Raw genomic sequence first — 20,888 nt, 5'->3', positions numbered from 1 at the left:
AATAATAATTAACAATTAACAAAAGACTATCCAAGAATCTTCTAAAGTTTTGTCACCCTTGCTAACGGTGTGGTCTTAATCGCACACGGTCCCTGGCTAAGTGTGCTGTGCTAAGTGCAGATAGCTCGGCTTTCGTAAGGAGAGTGGACCAAATTAACGCAGAATGTTTACGATACCTTTTTACATTTAGATAAACGATATTTAAAGAATTGATAGCAAACTGGACGGTTGCTTTGGGTATATTATATTTTAGTGTTGGATCCGATTAAATTATACATTTTAATTTACATTTTTAAGTCGAAAATGTAAGCATAAGAAGTTAATGAGACTTAATTATTACCAAACCTTATATTTGTTTCTCGATATATTTATGAAAGACTAGAGAGTTGTTTGTTTTATTGAGAATATAAGAAGTAAGTATTTGGATTTATTTCAGACTCAATGTCAAAAAAGTGTTATTTAATTAGTTTCCAGTCTTAAATTTGCAATAAAGATAATATTAATGACAATTTAAAAATTAAGAGCTTTTCTTCATAAATAAGACATCAACGAATGTGGGATTATTTTTACCATACTTTACAATTAGTGATAAAATAAAAATTTACCTCTAACATTTGGTTTCTGTATGTAATACAGACTAGTATACTCAGTGAAAAAGATTTACATTAAAGCAATGAAAACTCCTTAAGCGAAATTAAAAAAAAATCGTCCAGTATTGTTAATTTTATTAAAATTAAAACTTTTTTTACTTCTTAGAAGTCACTTAGATGATGTTTAGTTGATTATTGATTGTATAATCATCTAAACTTTGTTGTAAACAAATTGTTGTAAACAAAAGACAACACATGTACAAAAAGATATCGCGAACTACCTTTCTTAAGTAAGGTGCGAATTGAAATAAATCACAAAATGTACGCTATGCAACTGCACAACAAAAGAGAAAATATATTAGCATGTATTACGTGTTTGTGTAGACATGGACGTTGTCATTTTCACCACTAATTCAATGATAACCTGTCACGATGTCCACATACCTACCACGTGACAGCTTTCAAAGAGATCTTCACTTTCTACATCCAGTATAGGCAAGACAGGCTAAAGCTGTTTATAATGTGATAGAACGTTTATCGAAATTTTCTCTAGTTTCTAATATAGGTATTATAATATGTTGTATTAATATTTGTTAACAGTATTTTGATTTAATATGCAAAGCTGTCGCCAGAGACTTTATTCGTCTGAAATTTAAAACACTTAATTAGTAGCCTGTTCTACCAGGGTATGTTCTACATCTATGCCAAATTTCAGGTAGATCTATGCAGCCGTTTTGGAGATACCTTTTTCCAACCATGCATCCATCCATACTTACATTCAAACATTTGCATTTATAATATTAGTAAGATTATCAGCTGCTTCTAACAATTCGTTTTGACAGGCAATTGTTTTGTTTTTTAGCGGATCTAATTTGAGTAGTGTTATAAATTTAAACAATATTTTAATTCTGTCTTTAAAGAGTCATGGTCAATATTTTAATGTAATTTAGAAATCGACATTTATGATGACGACTGACAATTTCTAAGGATACTCAGGACAATACTTAAGATAAAATACTAGTTTAAAAGTCAAATAGACTAGAATAATACGGTATAAATAAATCAAGCGGAAACAATGCCATCTTACGTCATTTGTGTACACTACAATGTCGTAGATTATATAAGCGAGGATGGTAATAGCAACACTGAATCATTTAGCACCGAACAAGATGTGTTAATTTACGTCACACTTTTGCATAATTGCATCACTCTATGTGAATGTTATGACAGGCTAAAATTACATTCACTGGATTTTTTTATTTATTTTAATACTAGCTGTCGCCCGTAACTCCGTCCGCGCGGTTAAAAAAAACATTATTAGTAACCCATGTGTTCTTACAGATTATGTTCTGTATGTATGCCAAATTTCAGCGAGATCCATACAGCCGTTCTGGAGATATCTTTAAACAAACCATCCATTCATCCATCCAAACATTCGCATATACAATATTAGTAAGATAGGCAAGATGTGTGCACTTTTTTTTCTAGTTTTACGTGACTTTTAAAGCGTTATAACTTACATGTATTGCGAATAATTTGAAAGAGTTAACTTTTTTAATTAAAAGTTGTTTAGTGTTCAGTAAGACACAAGTTAATTATTAGAATACTAGCTGTCGCCCGCAACTCCGTCCATGCGGAATCAACAACAAAGTTATAGCCTACGTGATCTTCCAGACTATGTTCTATATGTATGCCAAATTTTAATCGGGATTCGTTCAATCGTTCTAGAGGTACCTTCAAACAAACAGCCATTCATCCATCTGTCCAAACATTCACATTTATAATATAAATAAGTGTAGCGTTTCAATGAGGAATGCTGTAGCGAATAATGTAGACTTCACTGTCAATACCAAACATTTCAAATTGTTTGGCACTTTATTAGTATTTCATACTTCATTAGTAAATTTAATAGTTGTGGTAACTGCAAGATGAATAAAGAGGTGTGAGCGAGACAGATATACTAAAATGATGCCATCGCTATTGTTTATTCGTAACTCAACGACATTTACATGCAACTGTTAAATTTGCCATTTAGTCGATAATAAAATTACTGGTTGTGAATTAGTTTCGTATTTCTAACATAGCATTGATAAATTCTATAATGTGATATTTTTTCCTTAGGGAACATACCCATACTACGTGACCTATTTTTTTTTTTTTGTGTTTTTGTCCCCTCGGTGACCACTTGTAGTACATGTCAAGACACCCCCCCCCCACTTTAGTTTTTACGTAGTAATTCATAATTATGATTTTTAATCATTTCATAGGTAAAAATTGAAAAAGAAATATTTTGGCTAATACTCTTCTTTATTGCATAAGACTGCATGCATTCTTGAATTACTAGTGAATTATGTATTATGAAAAAAAAACAAGTAACGACTACGTGACTAAAATCTGAGCCCCCTCTCCTGTGACTGACCGTAGTATTTTAAAGACTACGCTCCCCCCCCCCTAAACGGGTATGGGTACGTTCTCTTATATCCACATAAAAGATAAAAATGGCTATTCTTCTGATACATAAAATACTCGTGTCAAAATGTTTGTTACCATGCTCCTCCGAAACGGCTGAAAATCGGGTACTATCTATAAATTTATTTATGGTAAGAAATATGTCTAGTAGATAAACAATTTATTTTTTTATATAAAATTATGTAATATAAATAAATACGCCATCTAACATGAATCTCAACGAAATCAGGAATGTATTTTGGTATGTTATTCAAGCCTTTTAGAGTCGCTCACTAAAGATGTCGCCACTTTAGTGACATTTTAATAGAAAACGAAAAATAATAAAAAAATCTACATTTATTTATGCTCTACAAACAATTTATTCACTTTATTTATTTTACGATTAATTAAATAAAAAATATGTAATGTGTTATTTTTGAAATAGATGGCGTTAATTTTAAAATACAAAAATTCCGAATTAAATTCAAGAAAGCATGCAAATAAGTTTTACGGAAAATCGTTCTTTTTTTTCATAATCTGTGTTTTGAATTAGCTATGACTAATATGCGGTGATGGGATTTTTCCTCTTAAGTGTAAGTTATTGAAAAGCGTAAAGTAAGTGTAAGCTATAATTTTAAGCGTAAATAAGTTAAAATATTACCATCGTCTCATGTAGTTATTAAGATTAACAGTAAGATCCACAGTTCGAATACTAAAAAAAATCATTCATATTTCATCAATTTCTATCGCAACGTATATAGATTATTCATTTAGAATTGAACATTTCCATAAACGTAATTCATAACTTAATCAGGAATATAAAAACCCTTGCCATATGGCGGAAAATATTTAACTAAAGCGCACAACATATATAAAAATATGATCAAAGCGTCCCCGAGCCAGGGGTTTCATATTCCTGGTAGTAGCCTCATTACATGTCATGGAAAGTAGTTAATAGACATTGTATTATAATCGTATACAGGTAGATAGCATTTTAAAACATTATATTATGTTTTCAGAGTTACAAAGAGAAGGATGCCGGTAAAGTTGTGGTGTATACAACCACAATGGGCATCGTAAGAAGTACTTATCAACGCTGTGTACTTGTGAAGAAGATCCTCAGAAACCTGCTAGTGAAGTACGAAGAAAGAGATGTCTTCATGAGCACAGAGTATCAAGACGAGATAAGAGATAGAATGAAGAGTGACCAGATTTTAGTGCCACAACTCTTCATTGATGGACAGCATATTGGGGTGAGTTGAATATCTTATTGTCATATTTTAATTAAATTTACTATACACTTTTAGTTCGGATGACAATGCAATTTTTATATTCAATGTCATTGTAAATTCAAGATGGCCGCCGCCACATGATGTAGGGCGAAATATTTTTGCACACACCCTCGTAACATGAGTATCAAGTGAAACGGCCTGACGAGTAGAAAACACTATGAATAAATCCAAGATGGCCGCCAGTAGAAAATGGCCAATGATTCATTTTTACTATCCCTTAAATATGCGTAAATAGTAGAACAACATTGTAAAGTCCAATTCGAAACATTTACTAAAAATTTAGAATTACTAAAAGTAGGGATAGACATATTTTTCAAATGACTAGGCCTAGGTAATAAAATTCTTTCATATATATACGTAACGATATTTCAATCGTATTTAAATGAAAACTTCATCGAATTCGTGGTTAATTAAACCCCGGTATGTGTTCTGTGAATCGTGAAATAATTTGGTTAATCCGATTATAATTAAAAATTCCACGTCGCCTTAACTCGCTATTAATTAATGAAATGAACGAATACGCTTGAAAGTTGTGGATTCGGGTTGAAGCTAGATTTTCTATATTATTGGAAGAAAATTACATTTTAAAAGTATTATTTACGAGTCAAGCAAAATCTTTCTTAACGTAGTAGACCATTCTTTATTTAAAGGAAGTGAACCGTTCATAGAAGCTAAAGAATATATTAGGTCTCCTGTATTTATGATTTTTATCTTTACAAACTTTTTTATTTATCGTCCGCCAAATGCCATTATGATTTATCTCGTAAAATTAATGCATGAATGCATAGCGTCTGTGTTGTTTATTCGCACTCTTCACTCGTATTAGGTGCGAGAGGGATAGAATTCACCCGGGTGCATGGTATTGAACCGGAATATATCCCGGATCATTACGGCGGGTGCACCCAATCCCCTGTCGGTTGTGGCCTCTGTTTGTGCCCACCCGGGTATGCGTTTGTTTTGATTTCGTTGTGAATAACAGCCAATAGGAATTATGTCATATAAAGTTAAATTGTTATTTTGGTATTTTGTATGAATGGTCTGGATTGGATTACTATTCGTCGTAATCGTATACTTATGTTGTGTTCTGTTTTCCAATCGTCATTTGTTCGTTTTTTTCTAAATGCTTAAAAAATTGTACACTGTCTTTGACGATTCACAATTTTCGTAATACACAAACGTCGTGCAACTAAATATTTACACGCACAAATATTCACATACATTCCAGGGGTAACAAATCGTAAATAGTATTGAACAATATTTAATTGTGGGCCCAGCGTGCGAACATGGCTTATTACGAAAATATTGCCATCCGTGACATTTGCTTTAGTCACTTACGAAACAGTTTTTTTTACATTTATTTATGTAACATCCCGCACCTATATTACTGAGCGAATTTAGTACTACTAACGATAGTACACTTGATGTATGGATGTATGTTTGTTAGTAGATATCTCCGAAACGGTTCAACGGACTCTAATGAAATTTGGCACAGATGTAGAACATATTTTGGAACACATAGGCTACTTATTAAGTTTTTTAATACCGCGAAGACAGAGTCGTTGGTGACTGCTAGTAATACATATTGTTGTCTCTATTTTCTCAAACATAATGAAAAGGATGACAAAACTATTCGTTACGTTTTATTAATCACAGATTGCTTAGCAAAATATATCGATATGTAATAAAGTTTGCCAAATATAGTCAACGGAATGACGAAAAAAATATACAAGCAAAAGTATAAGTCACTTTTCTACTTTTTTTCCAAAAACAACTTTCGATTTTCAAAAAAAATATCCAGTAATGCAACTGACACTTATTCAGACCGGATATCCGTTGCTGACAGTTACGTCAAACAAGATCACAGATGCCGAAAATCGCTAGATTTATTATTTTAAAAGTTGTTAAATGACTAAAATTAACATAATCCAATGCTTTTAATTAATTAATTCAACATAATTAAGTTATTCATATAAGTAATTTTCTTAGCTTGGTAACCTCGAAATACGCAGCGGTTCATTTGATATGCTAACGGTCGAACCCTATAATTGAATCTTAAGATCGATCCGCAGATTATTTTAATTATTTTAAAGAGTACCAAATAGGATCAATCACGATAACGTGTAATGAATGGTTACTCATTTATTATTGTGATCCTTAAATACGTTAAATTTGAAGCAAGTGGATTAAAAACATTAACTGAAAATATCTTAGATATTTAAGGAGGATATTTAGAGAATGATTTGTGGTTTGGGCCTTAAATTATTGTCATTTAAAATATATTCAAAATGCAGTTTTATAATCGACAACAAATGTGTTTATTCGTTCTTGTAATCTTGTTTCTTACTAATGTTATAAATGCGTATGTTTAGATGGATGGATGGGAATGGATGTTTGTTTGAAGCTTTCTCCGGGACGGCTAAACGGATCTTAATGATATAAGGCACAGATGTAGAATGTAGTCTACAACACAGGCTACTAATTTAGTTTTTTTAGCCACACGGACGGAATTGCTGGCGACAGATAGTTTATATTATAATAACATTAGACGAACGTTTGCTAGACGTTGAGATGTACGTTCCTTCATTAAAGCTTAGAACTTAGTAGAAAAATATGTACAAAAGAATTTTCATTATTTTTATTAAAGCCATTAAGAAACCTTTCAAGCGTAATCATACCTCCGTGACAGAATTACAAATATGGTCTTGATATTTCATTAAATAATCGAGATGCAACCCTAAGTTAGATGCGTGCTGCAATATTTCCTTATTACTGTGGAATAAGGTCTGCTTTTCTTTGTAATGTCGCATTAGTTCAGCAAACTGTACATCTAAGCAGAAGCGAGCACCCGGCAGACATTCCGCCGCACATTGCGCCTTACTTTATTGCAGGCGTCTCTATTAGATACTCGACGCACACTAAACAACGTTCACGATATTTTTTATTAAATTAATTTAGGTTAAAAAGCCCAAATGGTAAAAAATTCTGTCACAATACCCTATCAAACAATTGCCGATTAATTAATTAGTAGTTAAATTGCCACTTCGCACCTGCGGGGCTAGACAAAGTACATTCGCTACGTAGCGAATCCATAGCGAACTTCAAAATTGTATGCAACTGACGAGCAACAACCACGTGACTTATAGAAAGTTATTGTCAGTTCTATATCCCTGATGTTCGGAGCTGTATCAAATAGGGACTGCCAACTATTGTTATCTATTAAAATCTATGCAGAAATATTAAGACTCTTTCAAGCGTCTTCTTTGCGACTCTTAATTTGCCGTGGCGTAGATGTAAAACATACTCTGGAAGAAAAAATAGGCTACTAATACTTTTTTTTAAATTCCACGCGAAACGAGCTTTATTTATTGTTGTAGTAACTCTTATATTAAGACATATTGTTGTCTACAAAGATGGAAATACGGTTTACAATGTGATTTTATTTAATACATTACATCATTAATTCGGGTTACTGTGCGTCGACCTTTACCCATGTATAGCGTCAAATCGATAACCGCACGAGACCTCCACCTGTTGCGATGAGACATGCGCTTATAAAAACACACACAGACTCAGATCACGGACACATGTACGAGGCAGGATAAGGTCTGGCGGATACTGGTTGGTTTTAGTTTTTATAAGTTTTTACGATGCAAAAATTTTATAGCTTCTTTGCTTCCGTTGCTCTGAAATAAGCAATAACTCGAACCAGTTTTTATTTTAATAAAATATATCTGTCAGCCGCGACACCGTGTAAAATAAAGAGTAGTATATGTGTCCTTCCAGACTATGATCTACATCAGTCTTACCCAAAGTGGGCGATAACGCCTCCTTGTAGGCGCTGCAGGTCTCAAGTTGCGGGTTATAGTTAAAGTTCCGTTTAGAATTCTCCGTTAATATACATATATAGGTCACAATAATTAATTAATTTAATTTGAAGTTATAGTGGTTTTTAAATATGTGAAAATATGGGGGCGCTAAAAAAATATTTATTCTCAAAGTGGGCAGTAGACAAAATAAGTTTGGGAACCACTGATCTACATCTATGCCAAATTTCAGCGAATCTATGCAGCCGTACTGGACATACCTTCAAATAAACATCCATCCATCTATACATCGCATTTATAATATTAGCAAGATGTATATTATTAAGAATTATTTCCTTCGATTTAAAATTGATCGAATTTGTTTAGAAACGAAAACTGATAACAAAGCGAGCATTTCACTAACACAATTACGGACCTTTATAGCAATACTAGCTGTCGCCCGCGACTCCGTCCGCTTTGATATATAAAAAAACTCAATATATAGATAAGTTAAATAAGGCATAAGTTCGAAAAAAAAATGAATAAATAGTATCCTATGTCCGTCTCTAAGCTACCAATTTTCAGCCATATCGGTAAAGCCGTTCTTTAGTTATAAATAGTGTAACTAACACGACTTTCTTTTATATATATAGAGAACAAGAAGATGTCAAACGGTCTATTATTTGGATAGAAAAATAGTTGTTGACAAATCACATATTATGTCGTAGGAAATATTACAATTCTTTTTATAAGCTTATTCTTACGAAATCATATTCCTTTAAAAAGTTTGACACAAAAGAAAAAAAAATTCTAAGAAATGTCTTTTTTATCAGAGACAATTGTACTATGATAAATGACTGGTATTAATTTCAAAAAAAGTTTCCCTACGATCAAGTTTAAGTACCGTAAAATGATCTCGTGGAATCCTTTAAACGATGCTACTCTGTGGGAGGCTTGAAGTGTTTCCGTTGCGGATTTCCCTCGAGAACGTTTTCTATATAATCACGAACACGTGTCATTTAACACGCACAATAAATATGTATTAAAATGCAGTAATCATCTCTACAATATGTAAAAAAATCGTGCTTCATATAAGGAATGATGCAGTCAAAAAGTCTCAAAATCTAGACCTTAATGAGTCGTATCTAACTATTTTTTTAAAATTCATTATTTATCCTTGTTATTTTTTTTATTAATTACGATTATTTATTACATTTTTTTACATTTATTTATCTGCGTTAATATTATTTTTCCATGAAATTGACATAAGTTGTCAAGAGCGTTAGTAAAGAGCTTTGTTTAAATAACGAAAATTGTTCCTGGAATTCGGAAAATAAATATTTTCATGTAAACAGAAATATAAAATTTGCAATAAATAATTTACCTTTTATAATTTTATTTTGCATAAATATATTCTTTTTCATATTTATTAAAAGTAATAAAAGTGAAATGTTTATTAGAATATATACTTCCCTTTGACGACCTCAATTTGGTTAACCTATACAAATATGTGGTACGCAGTTGTTTGCGTGTACATTAATTAGTTCGCTCGGAGCTAATTATGAACAAATATTCATCGATATGTTACCTGAAACTCGTGTACTCCGTCAGTTTGTAGTTTGCCTAGGTAAATACTTGGTAAATGGTACATGTAATGAATTCATTTAAAAATTGGCACTATAGTCGAACAAAGTTATCTGGATAGGTGAGAGAGACGGTACTATTGTAGTACTGTTAGAAAAAAATTAAAACTTACATGGGCATACAAAATAGCATAAAAAAAACTGACGTGACAACTACAGCACGAAAAGTATCTAGTGACACTTTTTGACGTTGGCGGGGGGCGCTAGTGGGCTGTCATAATTTAGTTTGCCTCATGTCCACCGGGTCAGACGGCTTTGTAGGTCTATACATGTAAAAGTCCTTCACGAAGTGAGCGTATCTTCTTCTCAAAGTCCGGCAACGTTGAACATAACGATGTTTAACCAATATCGATGCTCTGACTTCTAGACACTAGCAACAGTGCGACCATCATTGAATTGCCTTTACAAACTGCCGAATAACAAGTCACTTTGAGTATAAATTCATTCAATATGTGCCTAGTCTTTTAAATTTGGCTAGGCAAATTACAATCTGACTAATTGCTTTCCTCCATTATAAAACGAGTATGTTATATACATACCGATAGCGTATATCTAAACGTTTACTCATATTAAAAGCGTCAATTTGTGATAATTAACAAATTTGCGCTACGAAATTAACTTGTACTTTGGTTTCACGAAATAATTATCATTATTAAATGCGGTAATGATGTGATGATTAATCATTTTAATGATATAAAGAAGTAGATAATAATTATTATAATGATAAAATATAACACTAACACACTAACCGCAAACAAAGTCCGCTCAAATATTCACTCCTAAAAGTTCCTAATACAGTACTCCATTTATACAATTCAAGTTAGAAATTCAACTGCAAATACAATGTAATCCAACCGAACGTTAGCTACTAATCAATTCATCGGTTTTCTAATACGGAGAGGTAATTGGACTTCCAACGTATTTACCTAAGCTTTGAATGATTCGCAACAATATTTAATGGCGTGGAATAATTACATGAATTTATTAATTCACGTTACGTTGAAATATTATCCAACTGAAGTAATGTCCAATTGAAATTGTTTAAACGTATAAGATATCTGTCAGATACACGTGTCCGAGAGGCACAAGCCATCCTTAGTAAAATACTATGCTATCGTCAACCACGCTGACCTAGTACAAATTGGTTGACTTCTCATATTGCAGATTCCGTCACGATGTTTTCTTTCACTGTAATAAAAGCAAATAAAAATGTTTCTATAAAAATCTAAAATACAAAAACATACTAGTATATCGGAGTTGAATCACGGATATATAGATGACAAGTCTCATGCTTAACCACTTCGCTAAAGGCTCCTTTCGTGAGATATAAACTTACTAGCTGTCGCCCTCGATTCCGTCCGCGCGGAAAGAAAAAAATACTAAATTAGTAGCCTAAGTGTTCTTCTTGACTATGTTGTACATCTACGCCAAATTTCAAGAACTTCCGAGCAGCTGTTTTGGCGATACCTTCAAACAAACATCCATCCATCTATCCAAACATTCGCATTTATAATTTTAAAATATAAGTAAGATAAGATTTGATCTTAGGTTACTTTAGTCCGATGTCAATACTGACTACTTAGTCACTTATCAATTAGTTTAAAGTTACATGAACCTGTTTTTGACAACCCTAGATCAGTAGCTTTAACAGTGCACGTGCTGGGGCAACGACCTTGACCGACTCCCGGCTCCCGTGCGTTCCCCTTGGATCTGATCGATACAGCAGCCCCCGTACATTGCGCTTACATTGTGTCTATTTAATTTATTACACACTGACCACGGACTTATATTAAGTTCCATCTAATAACAGTCTTAGTCACTCGAACAGCTCTTCCAAAAAAGTCCTACTTTAAGTTCCTGCTCAAAAAATATGTCCCATTTCTTGCAAATTAAACAATGTACATATAAATGTGTAGTTTTTTAATTTAAAATAAGAAGCAAAGGATAAAAAATTGTTCTAAAATTGAGTCTCAAGGTCACGTGATCTGTTCAATGTTACATAAATGTTATTTTGTATTAAAACTTTGTTTTAAATAAGCAAATTAAGTTTAGTCGTTTTAAAAATTGTAATAGAAGAAGTATAAGAACATTTTTTATGTTCAGTAATTACTTACTTGTACTAGATTGGAGGGATAAATGAGAAAATAATGAATAACAAAATACTCTTCATTTTATAACATACTAGCTGTCGCCCGCGACTTCGTCCCCGCGAGATTACATAAAAGATAGTGACCGATTCTCAGACTTACTTAATATGCATATAAAATGTCATAAAAATAACTAATATTGGAAAACGATAATTTTATATGTTAAATTAAAAAAGGGTATTTTAAAATCTTTGTCCCTTTTAATTGCAAACAGCAAAACCACTCTTGTATATTCTTAGTGACACAGAATGTGGGTAGTTTTGCAATAACTATGTTTGTTTCTCGTTACCTTCGTGTTTTCCGTCGACCATGTTTGTTTTAAAGTTACGAGCTACGTGTTTTAAATTTGCCGGTTTATGTTTCATATGTAAATAATTTTATGTATACTTTGGGACATAAAAAGTAGGATAACATAAAAAATAATAAAATTGGTTTTTCTATTTCATATAAATTGAAATTTACTGATTTATTTGATAAAATCTGATAACCTTTTTGGGATGAAGCGTTTACAATCTAAGTCTACATTTTATATCTTTTTAGCACCATCAAAGATGTTAGTTCTAATTAATAAATTACATTTAGTCATTACCTTTTTAAATACATATATATCATTGACTAGCTTTCAACCGCGACTATGTCCGCGGGGAATTAAAAAAGTAACCTATGTGTTTCTCTATACTGTGTTCGAAATCTGTGCCAAATTTCAGCGACATCTATACAGCCATTCTGTAGATACCTTCAAACAAACATCTATCCATCAAAACTTTCGCATTTATAGTATTAATAAGATAAAGAGACCTTGAGATACGAAATAATTTTATGCAGACGTGTGTGATTACACAAAAGCAAACAAATTCATGTCAGTGACACTTACCAGATAAATATTTCGTTAGCCTTCGCGCTTATTAAAGTGACTGGCCAAAGGTCATTTGTAATTGGTTACATGATGCGTTAAATAACATTGCAACATATCAAGGGTACCGAATAAAATTGGCATCATTATATACTAAAATCATTAAATATGCAATTATTTTATAACATTTTAAATTCTAATTTTATATTTTCTGATTTAACGTAATACTTATTTTTGCAAGTCAGTGTACAAAGTGTACAAATGTTTTACTTTTACCAACTTTTATTTGCTCAACTAACTCAACTTGCTTTGTGTCAACATACTTATAGGCTTATTTGCGAATCTATGCCGCTATATCCGAATCCGTTATTTTTTTTACTTTGACATCCTTTGAATGAAGTTAAAGATTAAACTTTCGCATGTTATACACGCAATTACTTCTGTTAGATTTTTACTAGTTTTTTAATCAAATTTAAAAAAATCCTATTCATAAACAAACTGTTGTAATGTTCTTGGTAATTAAAAGATTAAAAAAAAGACAAAGGATTCGTCGAGAGGTCTTAAACGATCCCAAACTCAATGAGATTGTGTCCTTTCTTTGCGATGTTCCTATGTCCACCTTTCAGCTCCATCATCAGATCAACGCCATGTCAACATAATTTTGCATTTTTACGCGTTTTTTATGTATATGCATAATCACAGCTCAATCAGTAACCGAAAGGTGGATCAAAATCTGCAAAATTTGTTGACAAACATCGGGACAGGTTAAAATAAATAAACGTTTTAATAAATAGCTTTTCCTAATCAAATGTCATTGAACTAAAATATCTTATGTTTACATAGCGGTTCACTATGGTAATGCGAAATTGTCACCTTATACAGGATGTTTGCAAAAATAAGTGCTAAATAGAGGGTGTTAATAACTACATAATTAAAAATAATTCTCTCAGTGCTAAAGCCTGCATTATATTAAACATTGCAAATGTATCTATTATTTAAAATTTACGAGATTACTAAAATATTTTAAAAAGTAAGTTTACCATGTACAAATATATTCAGCACTAAAAGTAAATTAAAACACTATAAAATGCAAAAAGATTGCCACAATATGAAGTCATCAATCGTCTTATTCAAACACTTCTAATAATTAATGTTTGCGAAGGAGATTTCAATTCAAAATCAACCTAACTGTATAGAGAATTGAGATCAGAATGATAAATAACCATTAGAAAAAGCAAAGCTTAAACAAGTGCATCGCATATTGACCCAGATGAATTGAAACTTAGATGCTAGTGAAACATATTAAATGTTACACTAAATTGCACTCTAATACGACCTTATAAAAGTTTAAAATTGTTTGTTAGATCGCAAATTTTCCGAGATAATTTTCTCTCGTCTTCTCATAACGAACTTTGAAGAAAGCAGGTAAAAGTTTGTAGCTAACGTCAAACGTATTGATAAGTTGCAGTCTTTGTAAGATCAACTATCTTCGCAACTCGACTAGAGTTTAATCAAGACTTCTTTCACCTTACTATAATTAGTTCGAAAACAAAAAGTAGTCGCGTTTACTAAGTCGCCTGTGCTACTACGTACTACATTAATGTACTCGTTGCATTTATAATGAGTTTATTGGGTATTAAATTTGTCTCACAGTGGTCACCAATCGACTGTTTAACCGTTGATTTCTGAGACCAAAATCTATGTATAAAACATATAACATGACAGTGATAACATCTTTTAAACTTTTTGGGATCAGAAACCAAACACATTTGATCTGGCACACCAACAAAAGATCTCTTGAACCACACGTGCCAACTCTATTTGTCTGTAGTAGAGTTATATATGATTTTATTGGTATAACACAATATTTTTGTTTATTTCAGGATGCAGATACTGTTGAAAAATTAAATGAATGCGGTGAGCTGAGGAAAATGCTGAAGCCTTATAAGGTAACTCTTTACTTCTTTTTATTTCTTTCAAGTCGCATATGAACAATCATAATATGAGAAGCCTCAACCCATAACCAAAAACTATCGAACTGGACAGTGATAAGTAAAGATAAATGATGTCAAATTTGATGTTATTATAACTTCTGCGTCACTATAGGGTTGTGTCCCTTTATATTTGTAAGTCTCATTTTCAATATAATTTTTTCCTGTTACTAAAAAGTTCTGGAAGTGACACTCTTGTTAGAAATGTTCGTTACCTTATGATTTATTTATTAAAGTACCAACACAACATATATAACACACAGACAACTTATACTAGATCTTATACATATGTAAATATTCGTGTACATTACGTTTACGAAAGTATTTTTTTACGTTATTTTGACGTTTTGGATTATTATAAAATAGTAACAAAAATCTTTTATTTATATAATTATTCTATTTATTAAGCAATTTTAAAATAATAATTGTAAATGTTTCATTTTCAAAAGTTAGCTATCCAAAAAGTTTCTTCTCCAATAACCCAAAAAAAATGTCACCGTATTGTAAACACTTGATATATATTAGACGAGCGCACATGAGCCCAACCTTGTTCAAACAACTTGTGCAAACAAATGATGTAATTTTGATGGATTGACTTAAAATTATATAATAATTATGTAAAAACTGCGCACATGCAATTTAGATAATTTGAACGTGAAGTACTTGCTAAGCTTGCTAAGTTGCTGGAATTAAAATATTAATTTTAATGTACTTAAAACTACATGTTATTTACCTTTTACATAAATAAAACTTAACGTTTAAATTAAGTTGTAAATTTTCTATCTCCTTTTTTACTTTTGGAAACTTGGAATCTAATTAAGAGAATTTGTTAGTTATATTAAATTACAATAATTACAGTGTAATTTTAGTAACACGAAAAAAAGTAAATGACTAAAGGTTTCAAAGTAAACTGACAGAAAATTTAAGTAAGACACCTGAAATGGGTAATTAGCCCGGAGACTTGAGAGATAGAAAGCTTTTAAGCGCCTACAAGAAAAATGAAACTTTTCATTATGACTTAAAATTTGCTTATTTTATTTTTAGGCACAATTTAAACACTTTAAACGTTCTGTATATTACTTTAATAATATTGTAATTCTGCTAATGAGAAAAATTAGTTTGTTATAATACAACAATTTACATTTTCAAATTGTAAGACTGTTCTTTTTCAGTAAAATATTTTCAATGGACTTGAAAATATTTGACTGAAAATTCTAAAGCTCTTACAAAGTTTGAGCAAAAAGTTTGGTCTTTTGTTCTATTGATACTGAGCTTCGAAGTCGCAGACTACACCGTCCCCATATAGCATTAAGCAAAGTCCCAGCAGGCTTAAAACTTGTAGAGTATCTTTTACTTTTCCTACAATTTATTCCCGTTGTATCTTTTGAAATTTATAGCGTTGTAATATTTTAAACAAGGATAGTTTTAAATATTTTAAATTAACTAACTTCCATTTTTACCCGTCTGGCTCCGAAGGGCAATGTACTTCTCACTATTTTATCTAGTTTCATTCTAAACTAACTACTTAACAATTGGACAAATTTAGACGAGTGAGGTGTCATCAGATTCATATTTCTTATAGGAAGATAGTCAGTTGTTTTTAAAGTACCAAATCATATTATTAATGTTTTGTAAATTCATTCTCTTTTTCTGTATTTCCAGAGTCCAGATGCATGCAACACATGCCAGATGTGCGGAGGATTCCGTCTATTGCCGTGCCGCATCTGTAACGGATCCAAAAAGAGTCTGCATCGTAACCATTTCACTGCTGAATTCGTCGCACTGAAGTGCATGAATTGCGACGAAGTGGGTCTTGTCAGATGTGAAGCTTGTTCTTGATTCAAACCTTGTAGCAAATCTCCACTGACGTAAATAATGATTTATGCTATTCCTTTCGTATCGTTGATAAATAAAGGAAAGAGTAACTTGGTTCGCATTGAACTGACGTCATTGGATTCACGGTTAAAATGTTATCATTTCTTTTTATTAAATTAAAATTGGCAAAGCTTTGAGTTTCCCTTTCGGTAGTAACCAGTCCTGTTATCATAAATGTTGACGGATTACGTCACGTATGACGTCATCGTCAAATGCTCAAGCTAGTAGACATTGCGCTTGAAAAATAGTTAATATTTACATTTATTTTATATCGATTAAACCACATATTTAGTTACTGGTCCTTTCATTTTACGTTTAAGAAAACGGATCTGATTCATTAAGATATCCTGTTTCTTCTAAGACGTAAATAAGTACGAGGTTTAGTAACTAAAGGGTAACTTGTAACTTGAGAGCTTTTCTTTTTAATATTAAAGAAAATTATGTGTGTTTCATCATTAGATTTTGGGCATTCCATTAAAAATCTCATTTCACTCATTTATACCAATATTGATAACGTATTATTAATATATCTAGATAATTTAAAAGCATTAAGCTGGTACTAATAAAAACTAGTATGCCATAATTTAGATGCAATATTTTATACTTTTATAATAATTTTTTTAGTTCTTAAACAAATTAAGGTACTATTTTTTGGTTTATTATTTGTGCTACAGTCATATTATCTAGTTTAAATTCGATTAAATTTTTAATATAGTTTTAAACTTTGACTTCTGTTAAGTTTATTCATAGATGTAAATGGTCATGGTTTAAAACAAATGATACATGACTTATATATCGCCATGTATGTATTTTGTATGAATTACATGGCTACAGTTAAGTAATACTAATAAGTATTACTTTTTAAAGTTGCTTTTGCATGGCTGTTTTCATGAAATCCCTGAAACAAAAGAATGAATGCCTGAAAACTGGATCATCAGAAAGCTTGTTGGCAAAATTAAACAAAGAATTAAACTCAATTAGTGTATTTTTAATACGTTCTCTTGAATCTTTTAAACTCATGTGACTGTATTTGGCATCTTATCTGCAGTCAAATTGAAGTAATAAAAAAATAAGTTACTTATTATACAAAAGTTGGTTAAAACAATTTATTATTATTAAAATTGGGTTAATAGTTTTGTTACCAATTTACATAACAAAATATTATTAATTATATTCAAAAGTAAATCTTATAGTTTGTTTTTTTTTGTAAAGTTTTCTTCAATTGGTTGTCATAGTAATGTGATAGTTATTAAAATTAAAAATGACATTATAATAAAATTAGTTTTAAGTTTTTTATACCTTTGTACTTAAAACCTATACGTTCCAATATCAGATTTTTAGTAATTAAGTTTTTTGTACATATATGGTTATTAAATAAAATTCCAAATAATAATCGTATTATTATTTTTCTTCTTATTTCTTACTAATATAAATGCGAATTTTTGGATGGATGGATAGATGTGTTTTTGAAGTTATCTCCAGAACGGCTGAACTAATCTCGATGAAATTTGGCATACGTATAGAACATAGTCTGGAAGAACACATATGCTACTAATTAAGTTATTTTTATTACGTAAGGGAAATGTCGCGGGCGAAAGCTAGTTACTTTATAAATGCAAATGTTTTAATCGATGAATGTTGATAAATTTAATCCTATTATGAACATACCAACATAATATAACTTAAAATTATTAAAAATGATTTCATTTTTGATTAAAAAAAATTTCATCGACTTAAAAGTCACGGACCGTCTGCGAAGTTTTTTTTGATTGGTAAAAGTTGCAATTATGAAAAGTAGTTACTAAAGCAATAAAGACGTGGACTTTGTTTATCGCCTTTGACGAATTACAAAAAATTTAATTCCCTCTCACTTATGATTTTTTTATGAACTCATGATAGATATTTAGTTACAAATTATTTTGTCTCAAATATTATAAAGAGAAAAGATTTTAACATCGATTATAAACAACATTGTCAGAAGCTCAGATAATCTAACTTTGTATTTATCATAGATAACCGTCAATTTGTAATGCAGCTTGCGATATTGCAAACTGACACTGTTCGTGATCCATACTATGTATGTAAATCTGACAGCCACAATCAGATAGATGTTTTGTAATAAATCTACGTAAATGTCTACATTTTGAGGGTTCCGTACCTCAGGAAAAAAACGGAACCCTTATAGGTTTACATAACACTTTGTTTATTTTTCCACACACGCACACACAGTTCCCGATCCATACTATTTATGTAAATCTGACAGCCACAATCAGATAGATGTTTCGTAATAAATCTACGTTAGAGTCCACCTTAGTAACGACTTAACGACTCTGAGTGATAAACGTATGAGTACGGCATTAAGACGCATAAAAAGAGGAACATCCTGTGCATTCCCCTTTTGTCTATGGGCAGCGGTCGCTTTGTTTATTTAACGTATTCATATCGAATCAAAGATAATCAGAGTTGAGTTGAAACAGTTTCTTATTGAAATAATATAAACAATGGTATTCCGATATGTGAAGCTCCGTTGCCTTGATCAAGGTAATAGACAATACGTACGGCCTTTCCTGTGTTATGTTCCCATATTAGTGTTGTTCTGTAGATTTCTTTTGACATATCGACAACTATTAAATCCTCATGTCTAGATGTTATTCACAGTAAACCTAACACATAAAAGAATTTAAGCTTAAAATATCCAGTTTGGATTGTTTTGTTTAAAATGACTAAACGCATGAATTGCAAAGTGAATATAAAATGTAACGGTGAACAGGCATTTGGTGAACTATCGAGTACCATTTTTCGGCCACATCACCAATTTAAATCGCTAGCTCATCTATTGTAAAAAAGAGCTTAGGCAGAATGATTTTATTACATGTCTCAAACACCTCAGACGAGTTATACCTCAGAAGTACTATATGCAGCAGCATCCGCAATCAGACTGAATAGCTCTTCTTTTAGAGGAAGTTTATTTTATGGAAAAATACGTTTTACATAATTTTGCTGTAAAAAATTTATTCATGGCATTTACAAATAGTAATTTTACGCTAACTTACTTTGCCTAAAGTTAGTTCTTACTTTGATATTGCAGATGTCTGGGCGATGATTACTCTGTTGTTCGCTGCTCGTTTTCCTCTTTGATGTATATTAAAAAAAAGCCTGTAGTACTAAGGAAAATTAAGTTTTCACTCTATATGTAACAATCTTTAAGAAATTACAATTATTTAAAATGACTATACAAAATAAAATCACTCGTAATAAATATATCGATATTAAATTGCTCAACCCTATCGTCTGACGCGTTGCTCGCTGTATACGGCCGGAAGAGTCGTATCCTTTCCGACCGTCTGTCTGACTTTGAAGGCACATCCGTTATTGTTTGTTGGAATTGCGATGAGTTTCTGGAACTGCTATGTGAATTAATTTCATATTTAAATCTAATAAATTTGAATTAACAGAAACGTGTGAGCTATTTGTTTGACGAAGTGTTTTTAATTAGTTTTATTGTGGTTTTAATCTAGAGAGCGTCGGTGGATCAGTGGTCAAGCACTTGACTTGCAATCTGCAATCCCGCCATGTACCAATGTGTTTTTCGAGTTTCGATTTACATATGTACATTTATCCTAGGTTCTTACGGTGAAGGAAAACATCGTGATGCAACCTGCACATATCTGAGAAGAAATTCAAAGATATGTGTGAAGTCAACCAACCCGCACTTGGCCAGCGTGTTTGACTATGGCCTAATCACCCTTAACCTAGGGTAGGCTCCGAGCCCCTCGGTGGGGACGTATAGTGAGCTGATGATGATTATTGTGGTAATTCAAAATGTTTTTGTAATTTTAAATATAATATTCTAGTGACTCCTTTACTCCTCGGAAATGGTTTGACCGATATTTATGAAATTTTCGTTTGGTCAAATCCAAATTTATTTAGTTCAATTTTTTAATTAGTAGGTCTGAAATTGGCTATCTTTTTTTTTAATCTCGCGCGTATGGAGTCGTGGAAGACAGCCAGTGTTTTTATAAATTCAAAATACGTTTATACAATTACATTGGCGCGTAACATTTTAAAATCGAAAATAATGTTCATTATACAGAGTGTTTTTTTTTTAAATATGATTACATAAAACAAAGATTTACAATGTCTATATTCATGTCTCGGCAGTGTAAACGCACTGTTATGTTTATTGTAATCAAGCTCAAGTACTATTACAAGGAACATCCAAGAGGCATTTAGTATGCATTGAGTA

The 20,888-nt window shown here is 31.6% G+C and overlaps 1 protein-coding gene across 1 annotated transcript in view; it reads left to right on the top strand.

The window, feature by feature from the left end:
- The window catches only part of LOC106120766 (glutaredoxin domain-containing cysteine-rich protein CG31559), a 58,169-nt gene extending 41,282 nt beyond the window's left edge, over positions 1-16,887 (top strand). The window contains exons 3-5 of the mRNA XM_013316190.1: positions 4,058-4,291; positions 14,660-14,725; positions 16,430-16,887. Of these exons, the coding sequence (XP_013171644.1) occupies positions 4,058-4,291; positions 14,660-14,725; positions 16,430-16,606 (477 nt within the window). The 3' untranslated portion in view covers positions 16,607-16,887. The remainder of the gene's footprint in view (positions 1-4,057; positions 4,292-14,659; positions 14,726-16,429) is intronic.
- Positions 16,888-20,888: the final 4,001 nt, after the last annotated feature.

This window comes from Papilio xuthus, unplaced genomic scaffold (genome assembly GCF_000836235.2).
Source record: "Papilio xuthus unplaced genomic scaffold, Pxut_1.1 DF826949.1, whole genome shotgun sequence".
Classification (NCBI taxonomy): Eukaryota; Metazoa; Arthropoda; class Insecta; order Lepidoptera; family Papilionidae; genus Papilio; species Papilio xuthus.
Note: the sequence above shows the minus strand (reverse complement) of the source record. Positions and strands in the feature narration are given on the sequence as shown.